The sequence below is a fragment of the Coregonus clupeaformis genome, unplaced genomic scaffold, assembly GCF_020615455.1.
Source record: "Coregonus clupeaformis isolate EN_2021a unplaced genomic scaffold, ASM2061545v1 scaf0143, whole genome shotgun sequence".
Lineage (NCBI taxonomy): Eukaryota > Metazoa > Chordata > Actinopteri > Salmoniformes > Salmonidae > Coregonus > Coregonus clupeaformis.
The window spans coordinates 572,501-592,208 of NW_025533598.1; the positions used below are offsets into that span (position 1 = coordinate 572,501).

General features: G+C 45.5%; 1 protein-coding gene across 1 annotated transcript in view; it reads left to right on the forward strand.

The window, feature by feature from the left end:
- The window catches only part of LOC121542067 (ferroxidase HEPHL1), an 85,531-nt gene that overhangs the window by 16,896 nt on the left and 48,927 nt on the right, over nt 1-19,708 (forward strand). Inside the window, exon 4 of the mRNA XM_045213707.1 lies at nt 1,752-1,925. Coding sequence (XP_045069642.1) covers nt 1,752-1,925 — 174 coding nt within the window. The remainder of the gene's footprint in view (nt 1-1,751; nt 1,926-19,708) is intronic.

A 19,708-nucleotide genomic window follows, 5' to 3' on the forward strand; every position in this document is an offset into this window, starting at 1 on the left:
GTGTTAATCTGTGAACTAACTATAAACCCTTTATAAAACGTAAATGAATACCCATTAAAGTGTTGCCCATCGTACCTTAATCTGTATTTAGATGGAGACATTGTTCTGATGTTTAATGTAGAAAATTAATGTAAATCTACAGTGGGGAAAAAAAAGTATTTAGTCAGCCACCAATTGTGGCCTTAAAACCAATCACCCACTTAACAAGATGAGAGAGGCCTGTAATTTTCATCATAGGTACACGTCAACTATGACAGACAAATTGAGATTTTTTTTCTCCAGAAAATCACATTGTAGGATTTTTAATGAATTTATTTGCAAATTATGGTGGAAAATAAGTATTTGGTCACCTACAAACAAGCAAGATTTCTGGCTCTCACAGACCTGTAACTTCTTCTTTAAGAGGCTCCTCTGTCCTCCACTCGTTACCTGTATTAATGGCACCTGTTTGAACTTGTTATCAGTATAAAAGACACCTGTCCACAACCTCAAACAGTCACACTCCAAACTCCACTATGGCCAAGACCAAAGAGCTGTCAAAGGACACCAGAAACAAAATTGTAGACCTGCACCAGGCTGGGAAGACTGAATCTGCAATAGGTAAGCAGCTTGGTTTGAAGAAATCAACTGTGGGAGCAATTATTAGGAAATGGAGGACATACAAGACCACTGATAATCTCCCTCGATCTGGGATCTCTCCCCGTGGGGTCAAAATGATCACAAGAATGGTGAGCAAAAATCCCAGAACCACACGGGGGGACCTAGTGAATGAACTGCAGAGAGCTGGGACCAAAGTAACAAAGCCTACCATCAGTAACACACTACGCCGCCAGGGACTCAAATCCTGCAGTGCCAGACATGTCCCCCTGCTTAAGCCAGTACATGTCCAGGCCCGTCTGAAGTTTGCTAGAGTGCATTTGGATGATCCAGAAGAGGATTGGGAGAATGTCATATGGTCAGATGAAACCAAAATATAACTTTTTGGTAAAAACTCAACTCGTCGTGTTTGGAGGACAAATAATGCTGAGTTGCATTCAAAGAACACCATACCTACTGTGAAGCATGGGGGTGGAAACATCATGCTTTGGGGCTGTTTTTCTGCAAAGGGACCAGGACGACTGATCCGTGTAAAGGAAAGAATGAATGGGGCCATGTATCGTGAGATTTTGAGTGAAAACCTCCTTCCATCAACAAGGGCTTTGAAGATGAAACGTGGCTGGGTCTTTCAGCATGACTATGATCCCAAACACACCGCCCGGGCAACGAAGGAGTGGCTTCGTAAGAAGCATTTCAAGGTCCTGGAGTGGCCTAGCCAGTCTCCAGATCTCAACCCCATAGAAAATCTTTGGAGGGAGTTGAAAGTCCGTGTTGCCCAGCAAAACATCACTGCTCTAGAGGAGATCTGCATGGAGGAATGGGCCAAAATAACAGCAACAGTGTGTGAAAACCTTGTGAAGACTTACAGAAAACGTTTGACCTGTGTCATTGCCAACAAAGGGTATATAACAAAGTATTGAGAAACTTTTGTTATTGACCAAATACTTATTTTCCACCATAATTTGCAAATAAATTCATTAAAAAATCCTACAATGTGATTTTCTGGATTTTTTTCTCATTTTGTCTGTCATAGTTGACGTGTACCTATGATGAAAATTACAGGCCTCTCTCATCTTTTTAAGTGGGAGAACTTGCACAAATGGTGGCTGACTAAATACTTTTTTCCCCACTGTAAATGGTGTTGTGTTAACTAGGTGTTCTGACAGACGAGGGTCGTGTAGACGTAGACAGAGACGTGGTTCTGATGTTCAACGTGGTGGATGAGTCTATGAGCTGGTATCAGGAACACAACATCCAGACCTTCTGTTCTGACCCTGCCTCCGTCGACCCTGATGACCCAGACTTCCAGGAGTCCAACATGATGCATGGTGGGTAATCAAGTCTTTCCAGAACCTTCGAGGTTAACCCTTTCAAAGAGTTTTGCCTAGTGGAAAAAAACACCTCAATTTCTTTCTCCCTCTCCTCCCCCATCTCTCCCTCTATTTTTATTTATTTTATTTATTTATTTTAGTCATTTAGCAGACGCTCTTATCCAGAGCGACTTACAGGAGCAATTAGGGTTAAGTGCCTTGCTCAAGGGCACATCGACAGATTTTTCACCTAGTCGACTCCCCCATATCTCCCACAAGTCCTGTCCTCTTCCTTCCCAGCATCCCACATTTCTCCCTCTCCTCTCCCAATTGTGAAAAGTGAAAAGATGGCGCCAGAGGAGATGGCTGCCGTTTTACGGCCCCCTAACCAATTGTGCTATTATGTGTGTTTTTTTGCGTTATTGTAATTTATTCTGTACATAATGTTTCTGCCATCGTCTCTTATAACCAAAAAGAGCTTCTGGATATCAGGACAGCGATTATTCACTTTGTATTGGACGAAGATTTTTCTTCAACGAGTCGGACGCGAAGGATATTCTACAGACCCCGACAAGGTCCAAATCCCCGTCATTCGCAGGAGAAAGAGACAGAGATATCGTGGACGTAGGTCGGGGTGCCTTGTAAGGATCCGACGGCGAGCGAGTAAACTGCCTCTTCCATCAATCCTATTAGCCAATGTTCAATCATTGGAAAACAAAATGGATGACCTAAGATTACGGTTATCCTACCAACGGGACATTAAAAACTGTAATATCTTACGTTTCACCGAGTTGTGGCTGAACGACGACATGGACAACATACAGCTGGCGGGATATACGCTACATCGGCAGGATAGAACGGCTGACTCCGGTAAGACAAGGGGTGGCGGTCTGTGTATATTTGTAAACAACAGCTGGTGCACAAAATCAAATACTATGGAAGTCTCAAGGTTTTGCTCGCCTGAGGTAGAGTATCTTATGATAAGCTGTAGACCACACTATTTACCAAGAGAGTTTTCATCTATATTTTTTTGTAGCTGTCTATTTACCACCACAAACCGTTGCTGGCACTAAGATTGCACTCAACTGGCTGTATAAGGCCATAAGTCAACAGGAAAACGCTCATCCAGAGGCAGTGCTCCTAGTGGCCGGGGACTTTAATGCAGGGAAACTTAAATCCGTTCTACCTAATTTCTACCAGCATGTTAAATGTGCAACCAGAGGAAAAAAACTCTAGACCATCTTTACTCCACACACAGAGACGCATACAAAGCTCTCCTTTGCCCTCCATTTGGCAAATCTGACCATAATTCAATCCTCCTGATTCCTGCTTATAAGCAAAAACTAAAGCAGGAAGCACCAGTGACTCGGTTAATAAGGAAGTGGTCAGATGAAGCAGATGCTAAGCTACAGGACTGTTTTGCTAGCACAGACTGGAATATGTTCCGGGATTCTTCCGATAGCATTGAGGAGTACACCACATCAGTCACTGACTTCAACATTCACAAGGCCGCAGGGCCAGACGGATTACCAGGACGTGTACTCCGAGCATGCGCTGACCAACTGGCAAGTGTCTTCACTGACATTTTCAACCTCTCCCTGTCTGAGTCTGTAATACCAACATGTTTCAAGCAGACCACCATAGTCCCTGTACCCAAGAACACTAAGATAACCTGCCTAAATGACTACCGACCCGTGGCACTCACATCTGTAGCCATGAAGTGCTTTGAAAGGCTGGTCATGGCTCACATCAACACCATTATCCCAGAAACCCTAGACCCACTCCAATTTGCATACCACCCTAACAGATCCACAGATGATGCAATCTCTATTGCACACCACACTGCCCTTTCCCACCTGGACAAGAGGAACACCTATGTGAGAATGCTATTAATTGACTACAGCTCAGCGTTCAACACCATAGTGCCCTCAAAGCTCATCACTAAGCTAAGGATCCTGGGACTAAACACCTCCCTCTGCAACTGGATCCTGGACTTCCTGACGGGCCGCCCCCAGGTGGTAAGGGTAGGTAACAACACATCTGCCACACTGATCCTCAACACGGGGGCCCCTCAGGGGGTGCGTGCTCAGTCCCCCTCCTGTACTCCCTGTTCACCCATGACTGCATGGCCAGGCACGACTCCAACACCATCATTAAGTTTGCCGACGACACAACAGTGGTAGGCCTGATCACCGACAATGATGAGACAGCCTATAGGGAGGAGGTCAGAGACCTGGCCGTGTGGTGCCAGGACAACAACCTCTCCCTCAACGTGACCAAGACAAAGGAGATGATTGTGGACTACAGGAAAAAAAAGAGGACTGAGCACACCCCATTCTCATCGATGGGGCTGTAGTGGAACAGGTTGAGAGCTTCAAGTTCCTTGGTGTCCACATCACCAACGAACTATCATGGTCCAAACACACCAAGACAGTCGTGAAGAAGGCACGACAAAGCCTATTCCCCCTCAGGAAACTGAAAAGATTTGGCATGGGTCCTCAGATCCTCAAAAGGTTCTACAGCTGCACCATCGAGAGCATCCTGACTGGTTGCATCACCGCCTGGTATGGCAACTGCTTGGCTTCCGACCGCAAGGCACTACAGAGGGTAGTGCGTACGGCCCAGTACATAACTGGGGCCAAGCTTCCTGCCATCCAGGACCTCTATTCCAGGCGGTATCAGAGGAAGGCCCTCAAAATTGTCAAAGACTCCAGCCACCCTAGTCATAGACTGTTCTCTCTGGTACCGCACGGCAAGAGGTACCGGAGTGCCAAGTCTAAAAGGTCCAAAAGACTTCTCAACAGCTTCTATCCCCAAGCCTTAAGACTGCTGAACAGCTAATCATGGCTACCCTAACTATTTGCATGGTTACCCGTGCTATTTGCATTGATCTGATTTCTCCCCTCTTCCCCCATTTCTCCCCTCCTCCCCCATTTCTCCCCTCTTCCCCCATTTCTCCCCTCCTCCCCCATTTCTCCCACTCCTCCCCCATTTCTCCCACTCCTCCCCCATTTCTCCCCTCTTCCCCCATTTCTCCCCTCCTCCACCATTTCTCCCCTCTTCCCCCATTTCTCCCCTCCTCCCCCATTTCTCCCCTCCTCCCCCATTTCTCCCACTCCTCCCCCATTTCTCCCACTCCTCCCCCATTTCTCCCCTCCTCCCCCATTTCTCCCCTCCTCCCCCATTTCTCCCACTCCTCCCCCATTTCTCCCACTCCTCCCCCATTTCTCCCACTCCTCCCCCATTTCTCCCACTCCTCCCCCATTTCTCCCACTCCTCCCCCATTTCTCCCACTCCTCCCTCACTCCCTCATGTTATTTGTCACAACAGGTGGAGACTAACAGTGAAATATTTACTTACGGGTCCTTTTCCAACAATGCAGAGTTAAAGATAAAAAATATATAAATAAAAAAATTGAAATCGTGACACGAAGAATAAATACACAGTGAATAATGAATAAGAATAATGAGTAAAAATAACATGCGCTAAAACATTAAGATCTCTTTCCATGACATAGACTGACCAGGTGAATCCAGGTGAAAGCTATGATCCCTTATTGATGTCACTTGTTAAATCCACTTCAATCAGTGTAGATGAAGGGGGAGGAGACAGGTTAAAGAAGGAATGTTGTGCCTTGAGACATTTGAGACATGGATTGTGTATGTGTGCCATTCAGAGGGTGAATGGGCAAGACAAAAGATTTAAGTTTGGCCGCCATTCCTTCCAGTTCTCTGCTGCCAATGACTGGAATGAATTGCAAAAATCTCTGAAGCTGGAGACTCTTATCTCCCTCACTAACTTTAAGCATCAGTTGTCAGAGCAGCTTACCGATCACTGCACCTGTACACAGCCCATCTGAAATTAGCCCACCCAACTACCTCATCCCCGTATTGTTATTTATTTTGCTCATTTGCACCCCATTATCTCTATTTGCACATCATCTCTTGCACATCTATCATTCCAGTGTTAATACTAATTGTAATTATTTTGCACTATAGCCTATTTATTGCCTTACCTCCATAACTTGCTACATTTGCACACACTGTATATATATTTTCTGTTGTATTTTTGACTTTATGTTTTGTTTACCCCGTATGTAACTCTGTGTTGTTGTTTTTATCGCACTGCTTTGCTTTATCTTGGCCAGGTCGCAGTTGTAAATGAGAACTTGTTCTCAACTGGCTTACCTGGTTAAATAAAGGTGAAATAAAATAAAATAAAAAATGTTCGGGGTAGGTAGTAGGTGCCAAGTTGACATCCCTGTGGAACGCTTGTAGAGGTCACCTCCGACGAATTAAGGCTGTTGTGAAAAAAAAGCAGGAGCTGAAACTCAATATTAAAGAAGGATAATGTTTGATATTCTCAGTCGATGTGCGAGGTAATTGAGTACATCGAGCTGTGTGTGTGTGTGTGTGGTGTGTGTGTGGTGTGTGTGTGTGTGTGTGTGGTGTGTGTGTGTGTGTGTGTGTGTGTGTGGTGTGTGTGTGTGTGTGTATGTGTATGTATGTCTGTGTCTGTGTCTGTGTCTGTGTCTGTGTGTATGTGTGTGTCTGTGTCTGTGTCTGTGTCTGTGTCTGTGTCTGTGTCTGTGTCTGTGTCTGTGTCTGTGTCTGTGTCTGTGTCTGTGTGTGTGTGTGTGTGTGTGTGTGTGTGTGTGTGTGTGTGTGTGTCGCAGGTTAAATCTGTTCAGTCTACTGAGGGGTACTAGCTGCTCTAACTCCCTATTGGCCAGCATTTAAACACCTGTGTCTGATTCAGGTAATTAGTGGGAGAAACCTACAATTAACAATTAGCCAACCTGTTCTAACAAGAAAACATTCAATTAAAGACAATCAAGTGGTTGAGATGAAATGGTGGAAAAGATATCACTCATACAGTGGCTTGCGAAAGTATTCACCCCCCTTGGCATTTTTCCTATTGTGTTGCCTTAAAACCTGGAATTAAAATTGATTTTTTGGGGGGGTTTGTATCATTTGATTTACACAACATGCCTATCACTTCGAAGATGCAAAATCTTTTTTCTTGTGAAACGAACAAGAAATAATACAAAAAAACTGAACTTGAGCGTGCATAACTATTCACGCCCCCAAAGTCAATACTTTGTAGAGCCACCTTTTGCAGCAATTACAGCTGCAAGTCTCTTGGGGTATGTCTCTATAAGCTTGGCACATCCCATTCTTCAAGGCAAAACTGCTCCAGCTCCTTCAAGTTGGATGGGTTCCGCTGGTGTACAGCAATCTTTAAGTCATACCACATATTCTCAATTGGATTGAGGTCTGGGCTTTGACTAGGCTTTGACTAGGCCATTCCAAGACATTTAAATGTTTCCCCTTAAACCACTCAAGTGTTGCTTTAGCAGTATGCTTAGGGTCATTGTCCTGCTGGAATGTGAACCTCTGTCCCAGTCTCAAATCTCTGGAAGACTGAAACAGGTTTCCCTCAAGAATTTCCCTGTATTTAGCGCTATCCATCATTCGTTCAATTCTGACCAGTTTCCCAGTCCCTGCTGATGAAAAACATCCCCACAGCATGATGCTGCCACCCCCATGCTTCACTGTGGGGATGGTGTTCTCAGGGTGATGAGAGGTGTTGGGTTTGCGCCAGACATAGTGTTTTCCTTGATGGCCAAAAAGCTCAATTTTTGTCTCATCTGACCAGAGTACCTTCTTCCATATGTTTGGGGAGTCTCCCACATGCCTTTTGGGGAGTCTCCCACATGCCTTTTGGCGAACACCAAACGTTGCTTATTTTTTTCTTTAAGCAATGGCTTTTTTTCTGGCCACTCTTCCGTAAAGCCCAGCTCTGTGGAGTTTACAGCTTAAAGGGGTCCTATGGACAGATACTCCAATCTCCGCTGTGGAGCTTTGCAGCTCCTTCAGGGTTATCTTTGGTCTCTTTGTTGCCTCTCTGATTAATGCCCTCCTTGCCTGGTCCGTGAGTTTTGGTGGGCGGCCCTCTCTTGGCAGGTTTGTTGTGGTGCCATATTCTTTAAATTTTTTAATAATGGATTTAATGGTGCTCTGTGGGATGTTCAAAGTTTCGGATATTTTTTTATAACCCAACCCTGATCTGTACTTCTCCACAACTTTGTCCCTGACCTGTTTGGAGAGCTCCTTGGTCTTCATGGTGCCGCTTGCTTTGTGGTGCCCCTTGCTTAGTGGTGCTGCAGACTATATAGATAGATAGATAGATATATACTGAGATCATGTGACAGATCATGTGACACTTAGATTGCACACAGGTGGACTTTAGTTATCTAATTATTATGTGACTTCTGAAGGTAATTGGTTGCACCAGATCTTATTTAGGGGCTTCATATCAAAGGGGGTGAATACATATGCACGCACCACTTTTACAATATTTATTTGTTACAGTTTTTTGACTATTTTGCAACCAAATAACAAAAACGCCATCATTTATTTTTTTGAATTTTTTGAAACATGTTTTTATTTTATTTTTTCACTTCACCAATTTGGACTATTTTGTGTATGTCCATTACATGAAATTCAAATAAAAATCAATTTAAATTACAGGTTGTAATGCAACAAAATAGGAAAAACGCCAAGGGGGATGAATACCTTAGCAAGGCGCTGTACCTCTACTGGTATTCCATCAAGCCCTGGTGTTTTTCCAGATTGTAATTTGGCCTTCACACAGGTCTTTCTGTAAATGGGTTAATTTTACATTATTATTAGGAAAGAAATCCTTACAGTTAATATCATTCAGTGGAAATGGAGGAGACTGAAAATATAATTTGGTGAATCGAGTTCTGTAAAATTCTTTTTTTTGGTAGCATTTCTATGTTGAAGATTCAAGAAAAGGGTTTAGTCTGTTCACGTTGTCACAACCCTTATCAGTCTGTGTTGTGGAACTATGTCTGTTTGTTTTGTTTCTGTTTATACATAAAACAGTCCTGCACCGGTCAGTGTAGATGTTCTGTGTGTGTGTGAGCGTGTCTCTGTCTGTCTGTCTTACAGTGGAAACTCTGCTATGGGTTAGTTTAACTGGCTCAGCAGGCATGTAAATACCACTGCTTTCCCATGTTCAACTGTCACTCAAACACACACGCACACACACAGAATGTGATCCAAGACATATTCACTCCTTTATTGCATCAACAAAGACAGTAACGTGTGTGCTTTAGTTGTTTTAATAAGTTGCCATATTTTCTCACAGAGTTGCTCCAGTATCCTGTTTCAATCCCTCCCTGCTACAGTTTACTGAGCGATAGACAGTCTTCTGTTTATTCTGGTGCATGAATGAAAAAACACAAGCAAATATGCAGTTTACAATAGCTAGCGAGTAGCTAGCTAAACTTTTATACACTCAAATAAAAGCTATGTTACCTAGCAAGCTAACTCGCCAAGAGAGATGCGTTGAGTTGGCTAGCTAACGTTAGCTATGTTTACCTTATCTTGTTTCAGCAGAAAATAGAAAGCAGAGAGCATGTCCTGGTGATTGTGTTAGTGTTGTAAAGTAAAGACCTTTATGAGAACAGCATGTTGGAAACCCTAGTCAGACCTTCATGAGAAAAGCAGTTTGAAACACCACAGTTAGTCTGCTTTGAGAGAGAGAGAGAGAGAGAGAGAGAGAGAGAGAGAGAGAGAGAAGGAGAGAGAGAGAGAGAGAGACAGAGAGAGAGAGAGAGAGAGAGAAAGAGACAGAGAGAGACAGAGAGAGAGAGAGAGCGAGAGAGAGAGAGAGAGAGACAGAGAGAGAGAGAGAGAGAGAGAGAGAGAGAGAGAGAGAGAGAGAGAGAGAGAGAGAGAGAGAGAGACAGAGACAGAGACAGAGAGAGGTGACTCCACTCCGGAGCCAGAGCAGTCCGCTCCACCGGTGCCTGATCCAGCTCCGATCAGCAGCTCCACTCCGGAGACAGAGCAGTCCGCTCCACCGGTGCCTATTCCAGCTCCGGTCAGCGGCTCCACTCCGGAGCCTGATTAGTCCGCTCCACCGGTGCCCGGTCCAGCTCCGGTCAGCGGCTCCAGTCCAGACCCAGACGTCAGCCCCTCTCCAGGTTCGGGGTCTCCCACACCAGGGTCCAGACAGGGCCTGGAGTATCGTGGGAGGAAGGAGAGGGGAAGCAGCGCGCTGAGGTCCAGACCAGACCAGGGGCGCAACAGGGAGGCGGAGAGAATGTGGTCATCACGCCCTGAGCCGGATCCGCCTCCGAGGCGGAATGCCCACCCGGCCCCTACCCTGTTATGTAAAGGTTGTGCGGTCGGAGTCCGCACCTTTGGGGGGGGGGTACTGTCACGCCCTGACTCAGGGGACTCTTATATGTTGAGTCAGGGTGTGAATATTCTATGTTTCAGTCTAGGTGTTGTATGTCTATGTATGGCCGGGTGTGGTTCCCAATCAGAGGCAGCTGTCGCTCGTTGTCTCTGATTGGGGATCATACTTAGGCAGCCTATTGGCACTGTCTAGTTGTGGGATCTTGTTCCGTGTTGAGGCTTGTTTAGTGTTCAGCCTTTGGACTTCACGTTTCCTTTGGTTTGTTGTTTTGTCGTGTGTTTATCATTGAAATAAACATGTACGCATTTCACGCTGCGCCTTGGTTTGACCTGTCCTTAAACGAACGTGACAAGCTCTGGAAAAGCTCTGGACCACTGCACATGTTTCTTAAATCAGCATCTCTACATGTATGACAGCCATTCCATTCCAGTGTCTGTTGAATTCCAACACAGGCACACCTCATTCTACTGAATTAGGTACTGATTAGGTGATCACCTGAACCAAATGTTATTTAACGAGGAAAAGTATAAAAACCATTGCTGTGGTCATCACTATCCTCTTGCAATAGGACCAGCTGGATGGCAAAAACAGTGCTAATAGTACCTCAAAAGTAATATTAATCAAAAAATAACTATGGACCATGCCAAAAGAGTTGAAAAGGAAAGTTTTGAGTGAGGAAAAGAAGGGTTCAATTCTGGCTTTACTGGCAGAGGGATACAGTGAGCATGAATCAAGCCACGTACAAGGTTGTCCTGGAAGAAAACACGTTTCCTTTTGCTCTGACATTGTTCCCCAACTCTGAGGATTGGTTTTTCCAGCAGGACAATGCGCCATGCCACACAGCCAGGTCAATCAAGGTGTGGATGGAGGACCACCAGATCAAGACCCTGTCATGGCCAGCCCAATCTCCAGCCCTGAATCCCATTGAAAACTTCTGGAATGTGATCAAGAGGAAGGATCTTCTAATCTGTCATTTATAAACTCAATGCTCTGACTAGCAGGCTGAATACTGTGACAGAATGCTTCCTTTCCTCTCCCCTGGCAGCCTGCCTGCCTATTTTGGGGGACATGTTTGGCAACCTGCCTGCCTATTTGGGTCTATTCTGAGACACTATTGAAGTGGAATATATGATCTGTAACAGATGGTGTGCAGACCCTAGCAGTAGAAGCCTTGACCCATTGTTCACCCGTCTTGGAATAGCTGATGGTCAAATGCCGACGCTTCTACCTCCCAAGAGAGTTTTCAGCTGTTATCGTGACTGCTGTATACATTCCACATCAGGACAACAACAACAACAAGCTTGCACTTAACAAACTGTAAAAGGCTATAAACAAGCAGGAAAACCATGCACCCGGACGCTGCTTTTCTTGTTGCCGGCAATTTTTTTAATTCTGTGATGCCAAACTTTTATCATCACGTCTCTAGGGGCGTCCTAGACCACTGTTAAGTTAAGGCCCTCCCTTGTCCCCCCTTCTGCCAATCAGATCATGTCTCTATACTCCTGCTTCCTGTTTACAAAGCAGAAGCTCAAACAGGATGTACCCGTGACGCGCTCCGTAGAGAAATGGTCTTCCGAATCGAAGAACTGCTTTGCTAGCGCTGGCTAACCTCCTCCGTCTCGTGCTTCATCAAGAAATGCATCACCAACGTTGTCCCCACAGTGAAGGTTCGCTGCTTCCCCAATCAAAAGCTGTGGATTAACACTAAGGTACACGCTAAGCTAAAGGACAGAGCTACTGCACACAGGGCTATCGCAGCTACCCTCGAGGATACGGCTGAGGACGCGTACAACAAGTCCCACTACGACCTCCGCAGAGCCATCAAACAGGCAAAAGGACAATAAAGGAACAAGGTGGAATCCTATTACACCGGCGCCGACGCTCGACGTATGTGGCACGGGCTACAGTCCATTATGGATTGCAAAGGTAGACTTAGCCGTGATCTATCGAACGATGCCTCTCTACCAGACGAACTCAATGCATTTTATGCACACTTTGACAAAAAACAACACTGGGCCGTGCACGAAGGCCCCCGCCGTCCCAGAGGACTAGGTGATCTCGCTCTCCGAGGCTGACGTATGTAAGGTTTTTAATGTGGTCAACACTCGCAAGGCGACGGAGCCAGAGATTATTCACAGTATTCAGCCTGCTCTACGGCCATCCACAGGTCTCTAGCCACTCGGACAAAACCTACGTTGCTGCTAAAATGATTGTTGATTAGATTTATTACTCCATTACACTGGTGATTATTGATTATTGATTACCATTACTACAGTATGTATCTATCTATCCTGCTACTGGTCACTATTACTCCTGTTTACATATTATATTATATATATATTGTATATATAATGTACCATGAGTATATTACCATAAGTATTTATACACTGCTCAAAAAAATAAAGGGAACACTAAAATAACACATCCTAGATCTGAATGAATGAAATAATCTTATTAAATACATTTTTTCTTTACATAGTTGAATGTGCTGACAACAAAATCACACAAAAATTATCAATGGAAATCAAATTTATCAACCCATGGAGGTCTGGATTTGGAGTCACCCTCAAAATTAAAGTGGAAAACCACACTACAGGCTGATCCAACTTTGATGTAATGTCCTTAAAACAAGTCAAAATGAGGCTCAGTAGTGTGTGGCCTCCACGTGCCTGTATGACCTCCCTACAACGCCTGGGCATGCTCCTGATGAGGTGGCGGATGGTCTCCTGAGGGATCTCCTCCCATACCTGGACTAAAGCATCCGCCAACTCCTGGACAGTCTGTGGTGCAACGTGGCGTTGGTGGATGGAGCGAGACATGATATCCCAGATGTGCTCAATTGGATTCAGGTCTGGGGAACGGGCGGGCCAGTCCATAGCATCAATGCCTTCCTCTTGCAGGAACTGCTGACACACTCCAGCCACATGAGGTCTAGCATTGTCTTGCATTAGGAGGAACCCAGGGCCAACCGCACCAGCATATGGTCTCACAAGGGGTCTGAGGATCTCATATCGGTACCTAATGGCAGTCAGGCTACCTCCTGGCGAGCACATGGAGGGCTGTGCGGCCCCCCAAAGAAATGCCACCCCACACCATGACTGACCCACCGCCAAACCGGTCATGCTGGAGGATGTTGCAGGCAGCAGAACGTTCTCCACGGCGTCTCCAGACTCTGTCACGTCTGTCACGTGCTCAGTGTGAACCTGCTTTCATCTGTGAAGAGCACAGGGCGCCAGTGGCGAATTTGCCAATCTTGGTGTTCTCTGGCAAATGCCAAACGTCCTGCACGGTGTTGGGCTGTAAGCACAACCCCCACCTGTGGACGTCGGGCCCTCATACCACCCTCATGGAGTCTGTTTCTGACCGTTTGAGCAGACACATGCACATTTGTGGCCTGCTGGAGGTCATTTTGCAGGGCTCTGCCAGTGCCCCCCTCCTGCTCCTCCTTGCACAAAGGCGGAGGTAGCAGTCCTGCTGCTGGGTTGTTGCCCTCCTACGGCCTCCTCCACGTCTCCTGATGTACTGGCCTGTCTCCTGGTAGCGCCTCCATGCTCTGGACACTACGCTGACAGACACAGCAAACCTTCTTGCCACAGCTCGCATTGATGTGCCATCCTGGATGAGCTGCACTACCTGAGCCACTTGTGTGGGTTGTAGACTCCGTCTCATGCTACCACTAGAGTGAAAGCACCGCCAGCATTCAAAAGTGACCAAAACATCAGCCAGGAAGCATAGGAACTGAGAAGTGGTCTGTGGTCACCACCTGCAAAACCAGTCCTTTATTGGGGGTGTCTTGCTAATTGCCTATAATTTCCACCTTTTGTCTATTCCATTTGCACAACAGCATGTGAAATGTATTGTCAATCAGTGTTGCTTCCTAAGTGGATAGTTTGATTTCACAGAAGTGTGATTGACTTGGAGTTACATTGTGTTGTTTAAGTGTTCCCTTTATTTTTTTGAGCAGTGTATATTCCTGCTACCAGTCACTTTTCAGCCTTGTTTACGTGTATATCCTACGTGTATATACTACTTAGAGCTGCACGATTAATCGAATTGAGATCGAAATTGCGATATTGACATGTGCAATATCCATATCACAAGAGGCTGTGATTTTCTCATTTCTGTGACACTCCGTTGATACAACAAAAACTAGACTCCTCTAATAACATGTGCGAGACTCCGTTCATTCACTCTCCACATGCACAGAGGATGCTGACCAATCACAAGCGGGCTCTCTCCCTCTCTGCATGGCATGCACATGCTGGCCAATCACAACCAACCCCGCATAGAGCGGGCAGTTAGATGCTGTTGGGGAGAGAAAGGGCTTTACCTCAGTTAGATGCTGGTGGGGAGAGAAAGGGCTTTACCTCAGTGAGATGCTGGTGAGGAGAGAAAGGGCTTTACCTCAGTTAGATGCTGGTGGGGAGAGAAAGGGCTTTACCTCAGTTAGATGCTGGTGGGGAGAGAAAGGGCTTTACCTCAGTTAGATGCTGGTGGGGAGAGAAAGGGCTTTACCTCAGTTAGATGAGTGGTCCTCTGTAGCTCAGCTGATAGAGCACGGCGCTTGTAATGCCAAGGTAGTGGGTTCGATCCCCGGGACCACCCATACACAAGAAATGTATGCACGCATGAATGTAAGTCGCTTTGGATAAAAGTGTCTGCTAAATGGCATATTATTATTATTATTATAGATGCTGGTGGGGAGAGAAAGGGCTTTACCTCAGTGAGATGCTGGTGAGGAGAGAAAGGGCTTTACCTTAGTTAGAGAAAGGGCTTCACAGAGTGTCGGAAACATGAGTGCTGCTAGTGCTAACGACAACGTCAATCCGATGCCAAAGAAGTTTGAATCTTCGGTGCTGTGGCAGTATTTCAGCTAACCGACGTCAACCAATTAGAAACTGTCTAACTTAATCTACAACGGATTAAGTCGTTTTTTCCCCAATTTTTTTTGGGATAATTTGTACAGTGTATTGAGACCCCTCCTCAATCTACACACGATACCCCATAATGACGGAGCAAAAACAGGTTTTTAGACATTTTTGCTAATTAATAAAAAATAAAATTCTGAAATATCACATTTACATAAGTATTTAGACCCTTTACTCAGTACTTTGTTGAAGCACCTTTGGCAGCGATTACAGCCTTGAGTCTTCTTCGGTGTGACGCTACAAGCTTGGCACACCTGTATTTGGGGAGTTTCTCCCATTCTTCTCTGCAGATCCTCTCAAGATCTGTCAGGTTGGATGGGGAGCGTCGCTGCACAGCTATTTTCAGGTCTCTCCAGAGATGTTTGATCGGGTTCAAGTCTGGGTTCTGGCTGGGCCACTCAAGGACATTCCGAGACTTGTCCCGAAGCCACTTCTGCGTTGTCTTGGCTGTGTGCTATGGGTCATTGTCCTGTTGGAAGGTGAACCTTCGCCCCAGTCTGAGGTCCTGAGCGCTCGGGAGCAGGTTTTCATCAAGGATCTCTCTGTACTTGAATCTGTTGATCTTTCCCTCGATCCTAACTAGTCTCCTAGTCCCTGCCGCTGAAAAACATCCCCACAGCATGATGCTACCACCACCATGCTTCACCGTAGGGATGGTGCCAGGTTTCCTCCAGACGTGACGCTTGGTATTCAGGCCAAAGAGTTCAATCTTGGTTCATCAGACCAGATAATCTTGTTTCTCATGGTCTGAGAGTCTTTAGGTGCCTTTTGGCAAACTCCAAGCGGCCTGTCATGTGCCTTTTACTGAGGAGTGGCTTCCGTCTGGCCACTCTACCATAAAGGCCTGATTGGTGGAGTGCTGCAGAGATGGTTGTCCTTCTGGAAGGTTCTCCCATCTCCACAGAGGAACTCTGGAGCACTGTCAGAGTGACCATCGGGTTCTTGGTCACCTCCCTGACCAAGGCCCTTCTCCCCGATTGCTCAGGTTGGCCGGGCGGCCAGCTCTAGGAAGAGTCTTGGTGGTTCCAAACTTCTTCCATTTAAGAATGATGGAGGCCACTGTGTTCTTGGGGACCTTCAATGCTGCAGACATTTTTTGGTACCCTTCCCCAGATCTGTGCCTCGACACAATCCTGTCTCTGAGCGCTACAGACAATTCCTTCGACCTCATGGCTTGGTTTTTGCGCTGACATGCACTGTCAACTGTGGGACCTTATATAGACAGGTGTGTGCCTTTCCAAATCATGTCCAATCAATTGAATTTACCACAGGTGGACTCCAATCAAGTTGTAGAAACATCTCAAGGATGATCAATGAAAACAGGATGCACCTGAACTCAATTTTGAGTCTCATAGCAAAGGGTCTGAATAGTTACAGTTGAAGTTGGAAGTTTACGTACACCTTAGCCAAATACATTTAAACTCAGTTTTTCACAATTCCTGACATTTAGTCCTAGTAAAAATTCCCTGTCTTAGGTCAGTTAGGATCACCACTTTATTTTAAGAATGTGAAATGTCAGAATAATAGTAGAGAGAATGACTTATTTCAGCTTTTATTTCTTTCATCACATTCCCAGTGTGTCAGAAGTTTACATACACTCAATTAGTATTTGGTGGCATTGCCTTTAAATTGTTTAACTTGGGTCAAACGTTTCGGGTAGCCTTCCACAAGCTTCCCACAATAAGTTGGGTGAATTTTGGCCCATTCCTCCTGACAGAGCTGGTGTAACTGTAAAATGTTATAAATTGATTTGCATTTTAATGAGGGAAATAAGTATTTGACCCCTCTGCAAAACATGACTTAGTACTTGGTGGCAAAACCCTTGTTGGCAATCACAGAGGTCAGACGTTTCTTGTAGTTGGCCACCAGGTTTGCACACATCTCAGGAGGGATTTTGTCCCACTCCTCTTTGCAGATCTTCTCCAAGTCATTAAGGCCTCCTTCCTCGCACACGCTTTTTCAGTTCTGTCCACAAATCTTCTATAGGATTGAGGTCAGGGCTTTGTGATGGCCACTCCAATACCTTGACTTTGTATTGGATGAAACAAGAGGTACAAGTGTTCTTCTTCTTCTGGCTGAAAACATTCTGGCATGTTCAAGCAATGGAGATTAGACAAGGTAAAAAGGTATTTTGTCTTTAGTCGTTCTGGGTCTGTGCAGATGAAGGAGAGGAGACAAGAAGAGGAGGCAAGGAGAGGATGCTACTTAATTATTGAGATGCACCCAAGTGCATTTTTACAACCACCTGTCTGCATCTCACTGTCTGAAAACATCTTCACGTCGTTCTCTCTCCATCTCGCTATCTCTCTCTCTCTTTCGCTCTCTCTTTCTCTCTCTCTCTCCATCCTGTGTGATGTTGATTGTGGTTTAGTTGAGTCAGTACAGACAAACTGAAATCTCTTCACATTCAGACAGACAGACGTCAACATGTGGACCAAATGGAACCCTTTCCCCTATACAGTGCACTCCTGTTGTAGTGCCACAGGGCTCTGGTCAAAAGGAGTGCGCTGTATCGACAATAGGGTGCCATTTGGGACAGAGATTCACACTTCCTGCTTCCTGCTCTCCACCAGCCCACAGCAACAGCAGCTACAACACGGTCGCCTTCAGTAGCTGAACGTTGCAGATAGAAAAGCCATGAATAGAGCTGACTCCTTTTATTCTACAAGTCAGTGATTTATGTACAGTGAGGGGAAAAAAGTATTAGACAAAGAAATTATCAGTCTATAATTTTAATGGTAGGTTTATTTGAACAGTTAGAGACAGAATAACAACAAAAAAATCCAGAAAAACGCATGTCACAAATGTTATAAATTGTTATGCATTTTAATGAGGGAAATGAGTATTTGACCCATCTGCAAAACATGACTTAGTACTTGGTGGCAAAACCCTTGTTGGCAATCACAGAGGTCAGACGTTTCTTGTAGTTGGCCACCAGGTTTGCACACATCTCAGGAGGGATTTTGTCCCACTCCTCTTTGTAGATTTTCTCCAAGTCATTAAGGTTTCGAGGCTGACGTTTGGCAACTCGAACCTTCAGCTCCCTCCACAGATTTTCTATGGGATTAAGGTCTGGAGACTGGCTAGGCCACTCCAGTACCTTAATGTGCTTCTTCTTGAGCCACTCCTTTGTTGCCTTGGCCGTGTGTTTTGTGTCATTGTCATGCTGGAATACCCATCCACGACCCATTTTCAATGCCCTGGCTGAGGGAAGGAGGTTCTCACCCAAGATTTGACGGTACATGGCCCCGTCCATCATCCCTTTGATGTGGTGAAGTTGTCCTGTCCCCTTAGCAGAAAAACACCCCCAAAGCATAATGTTTCCACCTCCATGTTTGATGGTGGGGATGGTGTTCTTGGGGTCATAGGCAGCATTCCTCCTCCTCCAAATACGGCGAGTTGAGTTGATGCCAAAGAGCTCAATTTTGGTCTCATCTGACCACAACACTTTCACCCAGTTCTCCTCTGAATCATTCAGATGTTCATTGGCAAACTTCAGACGGGCCTGTATATGTGCTTTCTTGAGCAGGGGGACCTTGCGGGCGCTGCAGGATTTCAGTCCTTCACGGCGTAGTGTGTTACCAATTGTTTTCTTGGTGACTATGTTCCCAGCTGCCTTGAGCTCATTGACAAGATCCTCATTGACTAGTTATGGGCTGATTTCTCACCATTCTCATGATCATTGCAACTCCACGAGGTGAGATCTTGCATGGAGCCCCAGGCCGAGGGAGATTGACAGTTCTTTTGTGTTTCTTCCATTTGCGAATAATCGCACCAACTGTTGTCACCTTCTCACCAAGCTGCTTGGCGATGGTCTTGTAGCCCATTCCAGCCTTGTGTAGGTCTACAATCTTGTCCCTGACATCCTTGGAGAGCTCTTTGGTCTTGGCCATGGTGGAGAGTTTGGAATCTGATTGATTGATTGCTTCTGTGGACAGGTGTCTTTTATACAGGTAACAAGCTGAGATTAGGAGCACTCCCTTTAAGAGTGTGCTCCTAATCTCAGCTCGTTACCTGTATAAAAGACACCTGGGAGCCAGAAATCTTTCTGATTGAGAGGGGGTCAAATACTTATTTCCCTCATTAAAATGCAAATCAATTTATAACATTTTTGACATGCGTTTTTCTGGATACCAGTCCCTCCTGCAGCAAAGCACCCCCACAGCATGATGCTGCCACCCCCGTGCTTCACGGTTGGGATGGTGTTCTTCCTCCAAACATAACGATGGTCATTATGGCCAAACAGTTCTATTTTTGTTTCATCAGACCAGAGGACATTTTCCAAAAAGTAAGATCATTGTCCCCATGTGCAGTTGCAAACCGTAGTCTGGCTTTTTTATGGCGGTTTTGGGACAGTGGCTTCTTCCTTGCTGAGCGGCCTTTCAGGTTATGTCGATATAGGACTAGTTTTACTGTGGATATAGATACTTTTGTACCTGTTTTTTCCAGCATCTTCACAATGTCCTTTGCTGCTGTTCTGGGATTGATTTGCACTTTTTGCACCAAAGTACGTTACATTTACATTTACATTTTCGTCATTTAGCAGACGCTCTTATCCAGAGCGACTTACAAATTGGTGCATTCACCTTATAGCCAGTGGGACAACCACTTTACAATATATATATTGTCACGAACCGG